This window comes from Lucilia sericata, unplaced genomic scaffold (genome assembly GCF_015586225.1).
Source record: "Lucilia sericata isolate MDLA Ls3-8-SP2 unplaced genomic scaffold, ASM1558622v1 Contig000254F_arrow, whole genome shotgun sequence".
In the NCBI taxonomy this organism is placed as follows: Eukaryota; Metazoa; Arthropoda; class Insecta; order Diptera; family Calliphoridae; genus Lucilia; species Lucilia sericata.
In genome coordinates, this window is record NW_023994280.1 from 387085 (window position 1) to 407421 (window position 20337).

A 20337-nucleotide genomic window follows, 5' to 3' on the forward strand; every position below is an offset into this window, starting at 1 on the left:
TTTAAGTGTCATATTTAAATGTATTTACAACAAATGATCAGTATTAAAATTAAATATAAATAATTGTATTTAGTATTTATTATTAGATATTTATTTAAGTGTTTTCTTTCGTAAGTTTTAATTTGAACATTAAACAGCTGTAAATAGTTATAATGTAATTTTGTTTTAATGTATTTAAAGTGTAGGATAAAGTTTTTTTTTTTAAGAATCTCTAAATAAAAAATAATTTAATTATACAATTGATGTTGTTTTTGAATTAATAAACAAATAATTAACTTCTAAAGGCCTTATTAATAACAATTTATAAAAGTTTAAAAAAAAAATATTATATGAAAATTTGTTTTATAAACCTTTGATAAATGTTTATGAATAGGATGCTAATTGTGTTTTGAACAGATAATTTGGGAAAACTACATCACCAACAAACACTTTTTTTATAAAAAATTCAGAAATTTTCATTCAAAATCATTTTCCGTCAAATGTCCAATTTTTTTCGATTATATTACATTTTCGAAAAAATTCGAATTTTAAACAAAAATCAGATTTTTTTTTAATAAAACGTGGATTTTGCAATAAAAGTAGAATTTTAATTCAAAAATATTTTTTCAATAAAAAATAAAATTCAGATCAATTTGTACAAAAAAAAACTATTTTTACTAAAAACCTAATGCTTCTAAATTAATAGTTTTTTTAAGTAATATAATTTTCATCAAAAGATAATATTCCTTTAAAAAATCAAATATTATTAACAAAATGCTTTTCCCAAAGAAATCGATTATTTACAAGAAAATTATATCAATGCACTTTCCATCCCTGGTTTATTCAATTCACTTTTGCGCATGCCTTCCACAATATTTTTAATGGCGCCATCTATTGTACACAAATATACTATAGAAATTTTCAAGCTTTTTTATTGTTGAAAAGCTCCACAATTTTAAGCTAAGACTACAACCAAATGTAGTAAGCTTTAACATAACGTCACATGGTATAAAAAAGCTTTAATGATGAAAGCTATTTTCCCAAAATAAATAGTGTTGCCAGGTTTATTCCATAAATTTGTAAATTAAAAAAATTTGGCAAAATGAAAAATTTTAAATTTAGAAATCTTGGTTTACGATCCACTTGAGAAGTTTACATGTCACTGATCACTGGTCACTATACATGTAGTCAAAGTGTTTTGGCCGAAGTTGGACTTTATTAAGCGAATTCAAAAATGATGGGATCTTGTTTACAATGTATTGACATGTCCCGGGACTATCAGGTTTACTCGCGGATGACGAACTTTAAGTTAGTCAGTTAGTTAGTTAGTTAGTTAGTTAGTTAGTTAGTTAGTTAGTTAGTTAGTTAGTTAGTTAGTTAGTTAGTTAGTTAGTTAGTTAGTTAGTTAGTTAGTTAGTTAGTTAGTTAGTTAGTTAGTTAGTTAGTTAGTTAGTTAGTTAGTTAGTTAGTTAGTTAGTTAGTTAGTTAGTTAGTAGTTAGTTAGTTAGTTAGTTAGTTAGTTAGTTAGTTTTGTAGTTAGTTAGTTAGTTAGTTAGTTAGTTAGTTAGTTAGTTAGTTAGTTAGTTAGTAGTTAGTTTTAGTTAGTTAGTTAGTTAGTTAGTTAGTGTTAGTTAGTTAGTTAGTTAGTTAGTTAGTTAGTTAGTTAGTTGTTAGTTAGTTAGTTAGTTAGTTAGTTAGTTAGTTAGTTAGTTAGTTAGTTAGTTAGTTAGTTAGTTAGTTATAGTTAGTTAGTTAGTTAGTTGTTAGTGCCTCAGTTGGTTAATCAGACTAGAGCTACTAACCTACCAGAGGGCACAGCATTTTATTAGGTCTGACTTCGCCTTTTTGGCTAAGCCACTGCGATAACATTTTTATTGACATTCATTCTTTTTTGGAAAAGATAATAAATAAATTTCTTAGTTAACATTAAAAATAATTTAATTTTATTTTTAAATTAAATTCACTACATCATTACAATCAAGCACATATACACTTTATATTTGTTTCGTCATAACCTATATTTACACGGTATGTACATTTAAGCCAGTCGTGGGTATTTAGTTAAATTTCTATGTACACGTGAAAATGATGTACGTACGTACATTATGTACTACTTGTTAATATCAAATCTATGCTATACTCAATTGAACTTCGTTTCTGGCTATCTCGTATTATTGTGTTAATATAAGTGTTGTCAATCACTGGTATAAAACATTTGGTAACCACTTTCTTCTCCCACGCACGCTGAAGCCCAATATAATTGATTTCAAAATTAAAAAAAAAAAATTTAAATTATGTCAATGGAACATTTTGTGGCCAAAGGGAATGTTTTAAATTGGTGTACACAGGATGTAGGAATTGAAATAATGTAAGTTTGTATAAGCGTAACACGCACAAATACCCACATGTTGTAATATATATTTGAAAACAATACACATAAACGACTAAAGAACAGCAAGTGTTCGTGTTTCGTTCTGTTTTTTTTGAACCCACTAACAAATATTTTCACATGCACTTGTGTATGTATAAGTATTGCGGTATGAACGTCTTGCAACACGTCACTACTTCATCCATCCATACCATTCATATATTGAATTGTGGGAATTACTTGCAAGAAATCTAACTGTTATTTATTGATTAATTTATTGGTCGAATGATTGATTGTTTTGGTTAATACGCTGTTGGTATGGCGTAAGTGTGTCATTGTGTAAAAGGACATATGTTTCGATTTTCATGGCTAATCGAAAAAAGAAATAAAACAAAATATTAATAAAACTAGACATTTTTTTTTAGTTCTTGGTCATTTAATCGGAAAAGTTTCTACAGTGTGGTTCAGTTTTAAAAAGTGTTTTACTTAAAATTTAAAAGTTTCATTAAAATGGATAATTTAAATTTAAATAATGGTAAATTTAAAAATATAAACCTCCCACAGCATCTTTTAATAATAAGCCAATTTATATTTTACACATGAATATTTAGCTGATGAGCTGCTCACCAACGATAAATTGCAACACAAATCATTCTCTGTAACGTCAACGACCAGCTCATTGTCACCATCATCCATCCCACGTAAATTCTCTATGACCAACTTAAACGAATATGAAATTTGTGCAGGTACTACAACAGACGATAGTACTATGTGCAACCAAGATGGCCAACAAAATGTCATTGGTGGTACAGATGATGTCATCAGCAGGAATACTCACACGCATACTAATAGCAATGGCCAGACTGTTGATAGTAATGCCATCAAACATTCTAGCAACAAAAACTGCATCAACATCAATATCAATAACAGCAGCAGTGACAGTAAAACTCCCATCAAGGACTTTTACAAAGATGCCACCATCCTGATCACAGGTGGTACGGGTTTTGTGGGAAAAGTATTAATACAAAAATTATTGCGTGCCTTTGAAGTGCGTAAAATTTACATGTTAATACGTTGCAAAGACAACATGACTGTCGAGCAACGTTTGGAGCAGTACTTCAATGAATCGGTAAGTGCAATCAATAACAGTTTGATAAACATACCATCAGTTGTGTACGTATTTAAATTGCAAAACACCCACTTGCATTGTTGCCAGTAAGTTTATGGTTGTGTCGATTGAAAAGTTTGTAAATATTTATTCACAACGACATAAATACTTGATAGTAAATAAATATTTTGTTGTAAGTAAATGCTTTTTGTTTCTTGTTTTATAGATATTTGATACATTACGTGCTGAAAATACTCATTTGTTCGATAAAGTCTATCCGATACGTGCCAATTTTAGTGCTTTCGATCTAGATATAGCTGCTAAAGATCGTGAGTTATTGTGCAATGAAGTAACGGTAAGTAGACGTTTGAAATAAAAAATCTTATTATCGGTTAAAGGTCTTATATTATAATACGTCTAATGTTTGAAAGAACACTTCCAAAAAGTTAAGCTTTGGGAAAATATAGAAATTTGGGATCTGTAATAATAATTTTATGGATCGATTTTCCCAATATTAGGTTAGGGTTAGCTTAGATTAATAGGAGGATGTGTATACATCAGATTCGAAGAAATACACTTAGGATACTATTGTACCTGTTAATGGAAAATTTTTGTTGTCAAAAACAAAATCCTTATATAGTATTCATTGAATGTTTTATCATCAGGAACTCAGTTTCCTGGACGTAATTCCTAAGAATTTTCCAATCAGTGTTAGTTAGGAATGTTATTTCCGGAATAAGATCACTTCCAATATACTTCGACAAATGCCTGACAGTGACAAAGAAAGTGCTCCATAGTTTCACTGTCCTCTCCAAATGCTCTATATTCGCCTGAATCCGCACGTCCAATTTGTATAGATGTGCTCGTAATTCTGTGTATCCACTCAGAATATGTAACATCATACCAACCTCAGACTAGCTCATTTTAAGGAGGCTACCCTTCCTGCTCTCGTTAGTGTCGCCCCATAATATTTTTGTGGTTCTACCCACCGTTTTATTATTCCAAGGGGCCTTGTGGGTTTCTCTCACCCATATTTTTAATTCTACCCACGTTGCGTCAAGTGGTTTTGCGTTCGTCATCTTAAGTACCAGCTCCCTTTCCTTTAAAGCTATTATATTCGCTCTTTCGTTGCCGATTACTCCCGAGTGGCTTGGTTTCCATATGATGTAAATCATACCTCTGGCATTCCATTCGTAAAAATTTTACTACATTTTAAATGTTATTTCCAAGAATACCAAAGTATCCAAGGGTAGTTCAACGTCGTTCCCTTAGCAATCCCGTTAGGTTTTATCAAGAGTAGTATCCTCAGATTCTATCTTCAAAAGGGTGAAAATACACAGAGGTTAAAACCCGGTAGAAAAGTACCGACATTGATACAATTTATTGTCAAAAGTGATTTTAACACGTTTGTTAACATTTAAACAACGGATGTGTTGTTATTTTTACAACTCATTGTTGTCAATGTAGCAACGTATTGTTGTCATTTCGATAACACTTTGTTATCATTTAGACAGTGCAACGTTCTGTTTGACAACATAGCGTTGTCACTTTGGTAACACATCGTTTTCACTCCGAAAAGATACCCATATATAAATAAATAATTTAAAAAAGCCGCCACCAGTCGTAGATCGAATCTGCTTTTATGATTTAACTACGTCATGTATTATTTATATTTTGTTTGATAACGTCGTGTATTTTTGTTGTTAATTTAATAACTATCCATACATACTTTGACAACGAATGTTATTGAAAAATTATAAACACTTTGGTGGCAAATAATTACCATGCGTGTATAGTTTTAAAACGTCTTTTTTCCCTCTGGGTAGGTGGGGAAGGGGCCGAGATATTGTGTTTTGATAAAAAGTACTGATGAATCAGTAAATGATACTCACCTGATCAGTTTGGTAGTATTGAGTAGGTTTTGTAGATGCAGTTGGAGCCTTTAATAACATTAAGATTGATGTGATTAGGGATTCGCTGGTAGAGCTTGGAGTTTAAGACTTCCTGGAGAAGTGTATGGTATTCGGCAAAGACCAGACGATGTAAGATAAGAAGATATATTTTTTGGCTGCCTAAACTAAATGGCGTCGAATTAAGTGGAGCTAAGTATTTGGAAATCATCCTGGAGGAAAAATACTCAGGAAAGAATGAAAAAAGAATTCAAAAGTATCAAAGGCCTTATTTCCAAGACATGATGCAAATGCAACAATGATACTTATTGGACTGGATATGTATATGTAGTCTAAGATTTCTGACAGAGGATTTCCGGTACCGGATCTCTGCAGACAATTCGATGACGTTGAAGAGTTAGAGTCGATAAAGCACATAATTTAATATTATCTTAGATTTCAGGTTCTCAGTCAAAAATGGTTAGAAAATTGATTCTAAACTGAACTTGCAGATCCATGCATCAGTACACTGAGGTTTTTAATCATCTTTATTTTCTTCTTCTAGTTAAGTAACACAAACATTTGTCTTGAACCTTACCATCTAGAAGCTAGCATTCGAAGTTTTTATCTTCACTGTTCTTTTAGTCACTTAACAATTATTTTCCAAAAACGTGTGCATTTTATTATAATTTTCAAACGGTATTTTTCATAGAATAGGGAATTTGTTACATGTTTTGCCAGAGATCAGCAGTACTACCAAAAAGTAAGAAAAGTCGGGAGGATTTAGAATGAATCATAGTTATGTAGTTAAAACTAACCCACTAGATTTGCAAAGTTCCCAAACTCCTCGACATCGTTGCATATCAAGGTATATTAGACTTAAAGATTGTGATCTGTGGATTGTGCTGGATGATAGGTGACGATATTTGTCTTGAACTGTTGACAGTATAAATTGCACTTCTTTTCTATAGACATCTGGAGACTTACTATGCCTTCAAGATCTCAGACAAAAGTCTTATGGAAGGATTTTGCTGATATTAAATAAGAAACTTGTCGAAGGCATGTCTGATAGAATAATTGAAGATTTGGATCCCGAAGATATCTAGAGTCTTCAGACAGACGGATATGGCTTAATCGACTCCCCTTTCTATAAGGATACAGAACGTATATACTTTATAGTGTCGGAAAATTATATTGTGGAAGTTAAAAACGGAATGACAAACTTATATATACCATTCTCACCCCCGGGGCATGTTCCTTGATGAAAGACCCTCATCTTTGTGTATTGCAATCCCGGGGTAGGTGCTACCAGTACCTCTAGTCTGCCGGGACTATAAACTGGTGATATCATTTCACTCATCTGCTAGTCCTTGGAATGATTTGACAGTTACCCGCAGGACTTGTCCTGTCTGGTTAGTTGGTTGAGGTTCCTTCGGGATCCACGTTTAAACCCAAATTCGCGGGAAGAGTACGTTGTGGTTAAAAGACTGATGCATGGTGAAATCTATACTTCGGGATAAGTTCGGTGCTGTTACCGAATGACAACAGATACCCCACAGAGGAGTGACTGTGGGACTAAACGTCCGAAATGAGTTTGTGTTTAATGTATATGATACAAGATGAATGTAGGGTTATAAGGATCTCATCCGCCCGTATACCTAGAGTGAATCTGTCGTATATTGTTCTCTTATGAGTGTGTCGAATGAATGAGAAGTGTGCAGGTTTGCATGGTGATGGATGAAAGGTATCTTATGCAAGTGATACCATTGAATTTTCCTTCCTTGTCCCGGTATATTTAGAACAAACTCTATTCATAACAGATTTACAACAGTGTGTCCTCTGTGAGTAAAATGGTCAGACATTAGATAGCTCAAGTACTAGAGCAAAGTGCACGTATACTGGACCGGAAATTCCATATACGTAAATTGCCACCTGAGTGTAAGAAGCACAATGAGGCGGTGGTGAGTCGTTGTAAAAGCTCACCCTGCGGTTGAAAAAGACCACCGTGAAATAAGACCGTCAAGGCAGGTGTTTACGTAAGGTGAAGGGCATAATTAATGAAGATTGTTTAAACAGATCTAAGATAGATTCGAATCTAAGAAAGTCAGTCCTATAGCGAATGTATTACCTGATTACTGACACTATAAGCTTATATACCACTTTAGTGACTATCGCTATTTTGAATTCTAAAGCTTTTAGTTCCGCAAAGATATCGGTCATAACGATTTTGTTTCAAAAACTCTAAAACATTCGGTCTCCTCTGTTTGTATGGGTTTAAATATTAGTAAAACTTCCCCTTTTTAGTACGAATTTTTCTCTATGTTATATTTTCAATCTTGCTTTATGAAGTTCAAAACGACAATAGCGGAGATTGCTGCTTTTGCTTCTAAATCATTTGTGTATGTATGTATTTGTACATACATATTTACATATGCATATTAAGAATATCAAACAGATTAAATTTTCTAAAATAATATTTTTAAATTTAATAATTTTCTAATTACAAAGTAAATATTCTAAAAAATTGCAACTATTTACTATTTCAAAATCAATTAAACAATTGCCTTTAGTAATCTCCAATCTAGAAAATTCTTCAGATTTGTCACCCCCCCCTTAAAGCTGCCTAAAACGCACAATAAAAGATATGTACTGTTGCATGTAAATTCATGTAAATAATAGTATATAAACGGTATAAACTCTTGTAAATAAAATTGTAAATATGTTTGAGTAAATATTTGTAAAAAAGCTATAGTAGTAAATAAAAAAGTATATGTATGTATGTATGTATGTTAGTATTTGTTTGACTGCAGACTATAGTTCATCAATGAGTTAATTGAATGGATGTTGCAAAGAATTTTTTTACAGTTTTTTTTTTTTGTATGAATTTATTTTGTTATTTGTTTTTGTTTTTATTTATTTTACAGATTGTTTTCAATGTTGTTGCCTCTGTGAAATTTAATGAAAAAATTGGTGATGCTATCGACATCAATGTTTTGGGTACAAAGAAAATATTGGATTTAGCCATGGAAATGAAAAATTTAAAGGTGAGCTAGAGTTGTAGCAAATAAACAATAGTTTAAGAAATTTTTTATAAATTTTTCTACTTTTCTATTAACAGTCATTTGTGCATATTTCTACTTTATATTGCAATTGCAATTTGAAAAAGATACAAGAGAAAGTTTATGAAAATGAGATAGGTTATGAGAAAATTATGCAGGTGTGTAAGGATTAAACTAAATTTAAACTACATATTGACAAAGTTTATTTATATTAAACATTTAACAGATTTTCCGCATATTTGATGATGAAACTTTGGAAAAGTTTAGTCCCTGCTTAATAGGTGAAATGCCCAATACTTATACCATGACTAAAAAATGTGCTGAGAATTTAGTTAACCACCGGGCCTTCTATTTACCAGCGGGCATATTTAGACCTCCTATAGGTAAGTAACTTCTGGAACTATTTACTAGTTTTGTTTTTGTCTTTAGCTTTAGTGTTTGATATATAAAAACATCATTATTTGACTCGTATAGTAGTAGTGCATGAGTTAAGCAGACAACACCCTTGGGTCCAAATAGAGAAAAAAACAGAAATTGTAGTAAAAAATAACGTTGCAAGTCATTATGAACAGTCAGTTAATGGTTTTAGTTTGTTAAAAGTGTAGCAAAGAATCTAAATGATAAAAAATTACTATTTTGCACATTTTTTTTACTTTTGTTGAATTTCTGTTTGTTTGCTAGTCTTGTTTTTTTTGCAACATGAACATTAGTGAGTAAAATAATGTCCCAGTGGTTGAGTATACGATTCTTTGTGTCCATTGTATATGCAATTATTAGGATACTACCAAGAAGTGGAAAAGAGTTTTGGTAAATCTCTTCACAGAGGGAAAAAAGAAATACACACGCCTGGCACCAAATAACTTTTCAATACCATCCATATATACAAACGTACGACAACACTATGTAATGTTGACAATATTGCAACAATTCGTTGTCGTAATCTAAATTTTATACACATCCGTTGACAAACAATCCGTTGCCAATAGTGAGCTTACCACGTTTGTTAACATTTAGACAACGGATGTGTATAAAATTTAGATTTCGACAAGGAATTGTTGCAACATTACATAGTGTTGTCGTACGTATGTATATATTTTGACAACGGATGTTATTGAAAAATTATAAACTCTTTGGTGTCAATTTGGCACCTCTTCCCTCTGTGTTGTTATACATAATTGGTTTAACTCTATTGAAGTGTTTTCTAAATTTAAAGAAATATACTAAGGATACTGATCCTTACTTTCGTTAAGTGAAGATTTTTAGCTATATTTATCAGTTTCTTTATTTAAGTTTCTTTATAGCCCCCTAATAAACACCGAATTTCGAATGTAAAATTTTTAGCAAATGTCTTTATGTTTAAAATTCAAATAATAGTAAAAACAACTATTTCTGTGTGTGTGTGTTTGTTTTTTGCTTTCTGGTCCTGAGAATCAGAGCAAAAGATGTAAATAGATAAACCAAACAAAAGTTTGTCATTCAGATGCAATAGTAGGAACAAAAAACTAAAAGAGATACAAACAAACAAATAACTAACAAACTAAATACTTATACCAACACACACATACATGCACACCACATGTTAACATTTAGAGAATCCTTTAGGACTTATTCAAACTTACTTGAACTGTGGGTATTCGGGGGGGAAGAACAAAACAAGTCACTGTTAAGAATTGTTAAAATTTAAGAGCAGAAAACTGAGGCAATAAGTGGACTTTAATTTAAGTCAAATATTATTATTTATTCATGTCGGCCCCTTTAGGGAATAAACGGGTAAAAACTGTATTTTGGTACTTTTTTTGCATCCCATATACATATCTTTAAAACTAGTGAAGATACGAAAAATGTTTTTTGACTCCTTCATAACTTAATGAAGAGATAAAAATGCGAATTTAGTACTTTTTGGATATTTCGACGTGTAAGGTGATGAAAATTGTACCTATTCTTGGTACTTTTTGCATAAAACATTGTTTCATATGTATTGATTTGTACATGTGAATGAATGGGCACCCACTACGATATTGAAACTATTTTGAATAAAATGTTTATTACTTTAATAGGGAAAGAAAAGTACCAAAAGAGGGGAAAAAAACGAGGAAATTGATTTAATTCAAACTCACTGAGCCAATTTTAATACAATTTCAGAAATTGGTAGATTTAGTAACACTAATGGGGTTTTATTTAGAACTACTTTTACTTTCGGCTCCTTTTTAAAATTCGGCCCCTTTAGGGAATAAACGGGTAAAAACTGTATTTTAGTACTTTTTTGCACCTCATCTAACTTTTAAACCAGTGAACATACAAAAAGTATTGTTGACCTTCATAACTTAATGAAAAAATAAAAATATGAATTTAGTACTTTTTGAATATTCGAACGTTTAAGGGATGAAAATTGTACTTAGTTTTAGTACTTTTCTCATAAAACTTTGTTTCCTATGTATTGACTTGTAAATATTAGTGCTATTAGGGAAAAGGTACCTGGTACCAAATTGACACCAAACTGTTTATAATTTTTCAATAACATCCGTTGTCAAAGTATATAAATACGTACGACAACACTATGTAATGTTGACAACATTGCAATTATAAACTCTTTGGTGTCAATTTGGTACCAGGCGTGTATATTTTTTTTCCCTTTGTGTAGAAACAAACCTATTGGTACTTTTTCGTTTTTTAACTGGTACTTTTTGAGTTTTCTATTATATTAAACCTAGAAACCTGAAAGTAAGCATTCAGGGACTTGAGTGAGTGAAAATCTAAAATTGAGTATTGTCTGGCACTTTTTTGTTCTTTAACTGGTACTTTTTGAATTTTCTATTATATTGAAATTAAATAAAAGAGGTGTTTTGGTACTTAAACTTTTTGACTTTCTGGTACTTTTTTCGTCCTTTTACTAATACTGTATTATTGTATTTTCTATAATATTGTACCTATAAACATAAAATTGAACACGCAGCTTTCTGATTTTATAAAAATCTGTCATCATCCTGATTAAATTAAAATCTATAAAAAGGAACTTTCTGGTACTTTTTCGTTCATCAACTGTTATTTTTGAATTTTCTGTAATATTGAGACTAGAATCATAAAATCAAACTTATAGGGTCCTCATTGATTATCTATATGAAACATGTATGAAAATCTATAAAAGGGGACTTTTATGGTAATTGGTATACAATTACTTGTATTGCAATTGCAATAACAAGTCATTGTAATTGATAAAACTTCAATTACACTTATATCCAAAGTAATTGTAATTGAAAACGTTATTAATTTTACTGAAATATCACTAAACATAAAATAATTTTTATTTTCATAGTTATGTCTACTTACAAGGATCCCATACCCGGTTGGACGGATAATTTATATGGTCCTTCGGGTCTTTGTACATGGTCGGCACGTGGTTTAGTACGTTGTATTTATGGCAATTCGAAGTGTAAGGCGAATATGGTGCCCGCCGATTATTGTGTTAACGCCATGATATCCAGTGCTTGGGATGTGGCCAGAAGGTGAGTAAAACTGCAATTAAACAATAAAAATTATTTATTATAATATTGGTTTTTTGATATTTTTAGATATAAAGCTGCTGCTCTAGAATCGAAAGAAAGACATGAAATTCCGGTATATAATTATATATTCGATAAAAATAACTTAACCTGGGGTCAGTATATGCAATTGTCACGCAAAGGATTTCATGAGCCTTTCGATAAGGCATTGTGGTGAGTATGAGTTGAATTTGGAAAATTTTCTACTTAATGACAAATAGAGAGCCACACGATAAAGAAAAAAAATCTGAACATATAAAATCAAATAAGTTCATCTTTAAGAATAAAATCGCAAAAAAAACTTAAAAAATTAGATTTTTTAGGCGTATACTTAATATTTATAGTATCAATAAATCATTAACACGTATACGTACAGGTGTCGTTAATGAAACAGTGCAATTTCACAATGTAAAACATTCGCTTGAAATGAAAATGTGAAGATGAAGTTGGGCCGAAAAACACGAAACACACAAATTTCAACAAAATATCTTGAAAATTGCGACCTGTACCTTGCGCACAAGGTTGACATGGACAGCCAGCCAGACGGACACACGGACATGGCTTAATCGACTCAGAAAGTAATTCTGGTGGTGTAGGGTATGAAAATTATACACAGTGAAAAACAAAAGTTTCTAATCAAAGTCCTTAGTCTAACTTTATATTTTAAAATTAGGTTAATTTGATTAACCTGAAATTTTTAAAATAAATCCCTTTTAAAGAACTCTAAAAAAACGTTATTTTTTATTGTTAACTTCAAAGTGCATAAAGTAATATAGTCTGTCAATTTTAAAGAGGTTCGAATACAAAAACATAAAAAATATAAAACCACTACTTATTCCCAACAAGTCAATAATAGTGAATGTAAAGTAAATTTATGTTCTTTACTTATAGATACATTTATGTAAAATTTATACAAACTACACATTCACAAACATAACTACTCATACATATACATATGTTTGAATATATGTTTATACGTATGTAAGTAGTATGTATGTATATTTACTTACATTTATATAGCTGCAAGTATATAAATGCACTATATTTTTCCACCATTACCCACTCTACAACCATTTAAAAGTCACTGCATTTCGCAGTTTTATCCATTCAATTCTTGTTGCAAATAACCACTCACACATAGAGTTTGAAATTGTTCATATGCAACTAAATAAAAATAAATAAAACACCTCTCGCGCGTTCCCCTTTCAAGAGGGATTTTTTTTTTGCTATTTTTCTATGGTGGTTTTTTTAACGACTTGTGCTCGAATGAATTTGACATATTTTATGGATTTAATACAAAAACAAACAATAAAAATGTACACAGGAACTACAAATATACATATGTGAGTGGGTGCAGAAAGACGACATATACATACATTTACAAGTACATGTATAGATAGATAAATATATTATATGTATGTGTACATATAGATTTACATATTCTTGTACAAACTATCAAAATAACATTTGTTATGTAAACTAAGTAAGTATAGCGTATTTACCAAGATCGCTTCTAAAGTACCCTTTACAAAGATAAAACCATTGTAGATCTGATTATCTTAATATTTCATTGAGCACTACTCACTCTTCATATCTGAATCACCAAAACTAAAGTGAATCTTGAGTGTTACTAATACGGTTCGAAGGACCAAAATAGTTTTTAACATTTCGTTGAGGAAATGATCTTTTGCTTTCTGAAAGACTAGAAGATCTAGATCTATATTTATTTAATTATAACTATTTATTTCTGACTACTGTAACGGTACGATGATTATTCTTATATGGCTGGAAGGACCATAAAATATGACAAACTGTTGTTTAAACATTATAATTCTCTCAGCTTATGCCTTGCTTAGTTCGATGGTTATTTTTCCAAAAACTTTTCATTGATTTGCCGCGATTTTTAAATGTACTTAACGTTACAAAACAAACGATAAATCTATATTTAGACTCAACACTCAGATTTGAGTCTATGAAATGAACACAATAATAAAAAACTAACAAAACTACAACAACAATAACAACAAATTTTTACATGTAAAGATATACACATTAGACGGGTTCAAGTTTTATAAAAAAATACTAATCTGAAAAAAGTAAGAGTCTATATGCATATATATTAGGGGGTCCCAAGGACTTTTTAGCAAAGGGCCTTAGTTCTCTACCAGCGATTAGAGATATTGATCTCAGTAAAAAATTTAAAAAAAATATTGTCTAACTTCGGGCTCTACATGCTTAACTTCATGTTTCTAGGAGCAATATTATAAAGAATTCAAAAAGTACCAGTTAAAAAAAACAAAAAAGTACCAAAAAATAGTGCCTTGTACGGGAGTTCATTACACCCCATTAGCAAATCTACAAATTTGTCACATTTTATAAAACTTAGCTTAATGAGACTGAATGAAATTAAATTTCCCGTTTTTCCCCCTTTTAGTACTTTTTACTCCCTATCGTAGTAGGAGCTCATCCATTTACTATTCATATGCACAAGTTTATACATATAAAAAACTATGGTTATGAAAAAGGTACCAAATATAGGTACAATTTTCAACCCTTAAGCATCCGAATAGCCAAAAAGTACTAAATTTTGATAAGTTAAGAAGGATTAGGGTTCTATAAACCGACTTTCGAATAATGGAACAATCGACTTTTTGTCGCAAAAAGTCGAAGTCGACTATTTTGTCCCAAAAAAGTCGATAACTCGACTATCGTCTATGAAAAAAGTCAAAAAGCCGACTTTGTAAATAAAAGTCGAAAAAAGTAGAAAAGTCGATAAGTCGAAAGTCGAAAAAAGTCAAAAAGTCGAAAAGTTGGAAAAAGTGGAAAGAAATCGAAAAAAGTCGAAAAAAAGGATAAAGTCGAAAAAATTAAAAAATAGTGGAAAATTTTAAAAAAGTGGAAAAAATGTCAAAAACTCTAAAATTGTCGGAAAAACTCGAAAAAAGTCAAAAAATAGTCGAAAATAGTCAAAAAGTCGAAGAGTCGAAAAAAGTCGAAAAGTCGACTATTTATAAAATACTAAAGTCGACTTTAAAGTCGAAAAGTAAAAAAAATCGACTTTTTATAATATGCAAAAAGTCGAAATGTCGACTTTTAACTAAATGCAAAAAGTCGAAAAGTCGACTTTTAACTAAATGCAAAAAGTCGAAATGTCGACGTTTCCTTTCAACTATAGAACCCTAAGAAGGAGCCGAAATATCTTTTGTATTCACTGGTTTACATGATACATGCGGTGCAAAAAAAGTCCCTTAATACTGTTTTTACCCGTTTATTCCCTAAAGGGATCGAATTTGAAAACAGTACCAGACACTTGTCCGATTTTTTTTTAAATAAACGACGATAAGCTTTAAGCTATCTTTCGAGTTTTGGTTGTTTTTGTACAATATGTGTATTTATGTACGTATGAAAACAAAAAAGAGAGCTCATTTGAGAGCTCGTTGCGTTTCGCTGATATAGATTTATAAAGGGTTCGGGGCACAACTGATACAAGTTCTTTCGAAAATCACCCTGATGTGGATATATATAAAGAGCTTATGTGTTCGTAATAGGAATGAATTCTGCCTATGTTTTGCATTTAAGTGAAGACTTGCAAAAGAAGTTTATTAAGAAGCGTAAAAACCGACTACAACGAAATTAACTATACAACCATTACCACCCTAATATCTAAATTTATGCATAAAAGTTACGGATACATACACACACATACACTTGCCCATAACTAACTCAAAACACTTGGCAAACTATTTCATCCAATAACTTTATCTGCAGTGTAACCTAAAACCGATACAGCAATATTGATACCAACCATATGATGATAGTGGCAGTGGTGCTGAACATGCACATAATCATACGAAACTTATTACATAACCCAGCAGTTCTGCAAGGAGTCTATGTATTCCTTTTAGAAAGTAATATTTCTCAAATTATAAAATAAATACTTCACTGACTCGTACTTTACTCTTTGTTATGCAGAGTGAAATTTAATTAACACTTAAGAGTCTAGAAGTAATACAGCGAAAGTTTAGATACTACTTTAGGGATCTTAAGGACTAACTAACCGGAAGTCTATTGTGTAGTGTAGTCAAGTTTCGAAAGTTGGTATTTAATGCATTAGGAGTAACCATTCGCAGACTTAGTTGTGCAATTATTACATTGGTATCAGCACTCCGAATTGCAGGGTATATCCATTTTTATACAATAGCAAAAATTTGCGTATGCAAAATAAAAAGTTTATGCAACACACAGATACAAACACACTCATCGATGTCATCTATGCTTTTGCCAACACATTGCACAAACAAAAAAATCCCCGAGAATGACACATACAAACAAACATAAGCTGAAGTAAAGGCTGAAAGGTTCAAGCCGACTTTTGGATACTTTTTTGAAGCGTTGACAATAGAAAGTTTAAGCTTCAAAGTAATTCAATTCAATAGTTTTTGAATTACGTGAAGAGTTTATGGTTAAAATCACTATATTTTTATACCCGTCACCATCGTGAGAAGGGTATATATAAGTTTGTCATGCCGTTTGTAGTTTCCACAATTCCTATAAAGTATATATATTCTGGATCCTTATAGATAGCGGAGTCGATTAAACCATGTCCGTCTGTCTGTCTATTGAAATCAATTTTCTGAAAACCCCAGATATCTTCGAGATCCAAATTTTCAACAATTCTGTCAGACATGCTTTCGAGAAGTTTCATATTTAAAATTAGCAAAATCCGTCCATAAATAATGGAGATATGAGCAAAAACCTGAGACAATCTTTGAAAATTTCATCAAAAAAATACAATTTTTCACATGCTTTGATAAAAAAGCAACAACAACATTGCTTATTGAAAAAAACATATGTTTGGATGTGTGTTGGTTTTATTGCTTTATGTATTTTGTTTTTGTTTTGTTTCCTTTCGCATACTTGTTGTTTGTTTGGTTTTGCTATCGCTAAAGTAATAGTAGAGTCGGGAAAAAATGGGACTCTAACTGTTATATTTTTTCCGATTTACTGATTTAATATATTCTTTATACAGGAGGTGCCACACCCCCTTAGCCAATCCGCCCATTTTTGTCCTCAAATATATATATATGGATGTCAAAATTGTCCATATAAAATTTGAAGACTCTAGCTGTTGCAGTCTCTGAGATATGCCACTTTTTATACTTATTTTGTATGTGGGCGTGGCATCTTGCCTACTAGGCTCAAACGGTCCAGGCGTTTATGCGTCTACAGACTACAAACACACCCATTAGACATTGTTGACATTATATGAGATTAGTATTATGTTATGTTTAAGAAATAAATGTCAGTTAAGTGATAACAAACTGTCACTATAAACAAATAAAACATTTTCAAAATATTCTCTTTGGGGTAAAGGTAGACAAATTAGCATTGTCAGAGAAGTAAGTTTCAATCACAATTATCCATTATTGCACATAAAAATTTCAACTTTTCACATAAAAGACACAAACACAACAATGAATTAATATGAACCAACATTTTTCGTTTAAATTATTTAAATCCCCACGATGATAACAAACAAGCAAACGACTGACGGACGGACACACGGACAGACCTACAAACGAACGTTTGAGCAGCGAACAAAATGTCATTGTTATAACTTTACAAAATACATACAAACCTAACTACTACATACATGTATTACGAATGTGCGTGTGTGTATGTGTATCCTTTTCTACTTCTCTTTTTTTTAATGCTCTTTTCTGTTTTCTGGTTTTTGGATCAGGTGCTTTTCGTACATAATAATACCATGGAAGCCATTACATTATGCCGCCTCCATCTTTCTACATCATATACCAGCTTATGTACTAGATTTAATTGCCATGGCTACCGGACAGAAATGCATGTAAGTATGTCAATTATTTATTTTTCATAAAACTTGTTTGGCAGGATTCTCTCAGTAGCTTTATATCTACTGAATGTGTTTGTTTGTATTCAATTGAATTGAATAATGCAGCATGCTAATGTATATACACACATACATACATACACATTCATGCAAAGATTTTTTAAAGTTGATTTTGATGTTATTGTCATTTGCTTTCTTCTGTTCTCTTTTTGTAGTTACATTAAAGCTTATTCAAAGATTACCAAAATCATTTACATGATGTCCTGGTTTGGTCTCAAAGAATGGATGTTTTCCAATCAAAATATCGCTGAATTGGATGCATTGATGTCGGACGAAGAAAAGAAAGTTTTACAATTCAATACCAATACGATTAATTGGAATGAATATTTTCGTTCCTATTTAAGTGGTATACGAAAATATTTCTTCAAGGATACGGAAAATGATTTACGTAAAAGAAAAACTTTTTATCGTAGGTAGGTATTGTCGTGTTTGAACTCTTTGTTGAACAATAAAAAATCCAGTTTTTTAATAAATAAAAAGTTTGACATCATTTGGCAATGAAACAAACAAAAATAAGTTCAAACCGGAAATTAATTGCATACTTATTATGAAGTATAGAAAAAAATTATATTTCTTTAGCTTAAGTAGTTTTTAATTACATTTTTTGGTTGGGTTTCTTAGGCGGGGTCACTTGCAACTGCAACACAGTGCTACAGTTATGAACACAAAACAAAAACTGTAAAAAACCAACCACCTTCTACCCATTCACCTTGTGTTACAGTTTTCAAAATCATAACATTTGCAAATTTCCTTATTTAAACAAATTTGTTAACCAGTGTAATTATTTATTTATGTTACTGCAATTTTCTTACATTTTCTCTAACCTTTTTTCGTTGTCTTTTATTTTACCTATTTTCTTTTTTCTAGATGGCTTTTCATACACAACCTGTTAAAGACTTCATTTGGTGTTACACTCATTATGTGCCTTCTAAGGATTTATTACAAACTTTTCAAAATCATACCAAAAATTACACTCTAAGATAACTGGCTGTAAACGGTGCGGTGCAGTGACTGCTGCTACACACGGACTCCCAGCAATAATTAAACGAACCCTGATACCTACATACCTTTGTACAACTAGTAATTACGTGGTGGCCTGGTCAACAAAACCATAAATAACACTTGAGTAGGTGGCGGCACAGCAAGCAGTAGCAGTAATACATACTTAAGTGTATGTAGAACTATTTTCTTTTTCATTTCTAAGATTTTGATTTGTAATTGTGTAAAAAAAAAATGGAAAAAATTAATGTGTTTTTAATCTTTTCAAAGTTTTATTGTATTCTACAAGACCTAGAGTAAAATACACTTAAGTATATATTGCAGCACAACTATATGTTTTACTTATTAACTTATTTCTCTTCTATATTGTTATAATTAATGAACTTGTATCAAAATATTTATTTATTAACTAAACTATATATTCTCATTTATTACAGAAAATAAAATAAAACCAAACACTTTAAGATGAAAACGTTATTTATGATCGGGCTTAATATAATTTATATTAAGCTGAAAAAAATAAAATAAATTAATACAATTACTTACTTGGGAAATATTACTTTAAATATGTAAACAATATATAAGTGTTTAACAATTTAAGAAAAACACATTCTAAAATTTAACACATAAGTATCTGAAATATCTCATATGTATTAATCCTTTGTTAAGAAATATTTAAAAAAATATTCCATTTTGTTTGCCAGTGGCTCTGGAAAAGAAATGAAAATATAGGTTATGTGATATATTTGCCTCGAGCAGAAGTTGTGAAAAATAAATAAGTATGTAAATAATAATTTTTAATTATAAGGGAACATAGTATGTATAAGGGAAACTAAAGAGTTTGCAATTTTGCATTTAAAGAGGAAACAATTAGTAAACTATAGTCGGCCATATCCGCACATTTTTTTTCTTCATTTATTATAACCGAGACTTTTTTATTAATACAATTTACGATTTTATTGTATATCATTTATGTCGGATATAACTTCAGTTTCTATTTATAATTATTGACCACGTACTGATTTTCTAAACTGGACTTTTTATGGGAACTATCTAAAAGTCAATTATGGAAGTTTAAGACATTTGAGAAAGGGATTGTACGACGGTTATGGTTAATTATAGATAGATCATTAAGATCGGAAGTACTGTTATTTCCTTTATAAAATATAGATTAAATGATTTTTGTATTAATTAACAATAGTATGAGCTAAAAAGTACGAATCGGAGGATCCTCTGTTATGGGCGCTAGGTAAAATAATCAACTAATTTCAATGCGCTTAGAATAAGGGCCGAAAGTAATAACTATATCGAACTAACTAACTAACTAACTAACTAACTAACTAACTAACTAAAACTAACTAACTAACTAACTAAAAAACTAACTAACTAACTAAAAAACTAACTAACTAAAACTAAACTAACTAACTAACTAACTAACTAACTAACTAACTAACTAACTAACTAACTAAC

At 30.8% G+C, this 20337-nt stretch overlaps 1 protein-coding gene across 1 annotated transcript; it reads left to right on the top strand.

Moving 5' to 3' along the window:
* Positions 1-2790: 2790 nt before the first annotated feature.
* LOC119602807 (fatty acyl-CoA reductase wat) lies at positions 2791-19009 on the top strand. Its single transcript, XM_037954528.1, has 11 exons — positions 2791-2882; positions 2959-3476; positions 3682-3810; positions 8269-8388; positions 8463-8561; positions 8630-8786; positions 11717-11906; positions 11973-12116; positions 17686-17805; positions 18024-18281; positions 18736-19009. Exons 1-11 carry the CDS (start codon positions 2858-2860, stop codon positions 18845-18847), a joined length of 1872 nt encoding a protein of 623 aa, XP_037810456.1. The 5' UTR covers positions 2791-2857; the 3' UTR covers positions 18848-19009.
* Positions 19010-20337: the final 1328 nt, after the last annotated feature.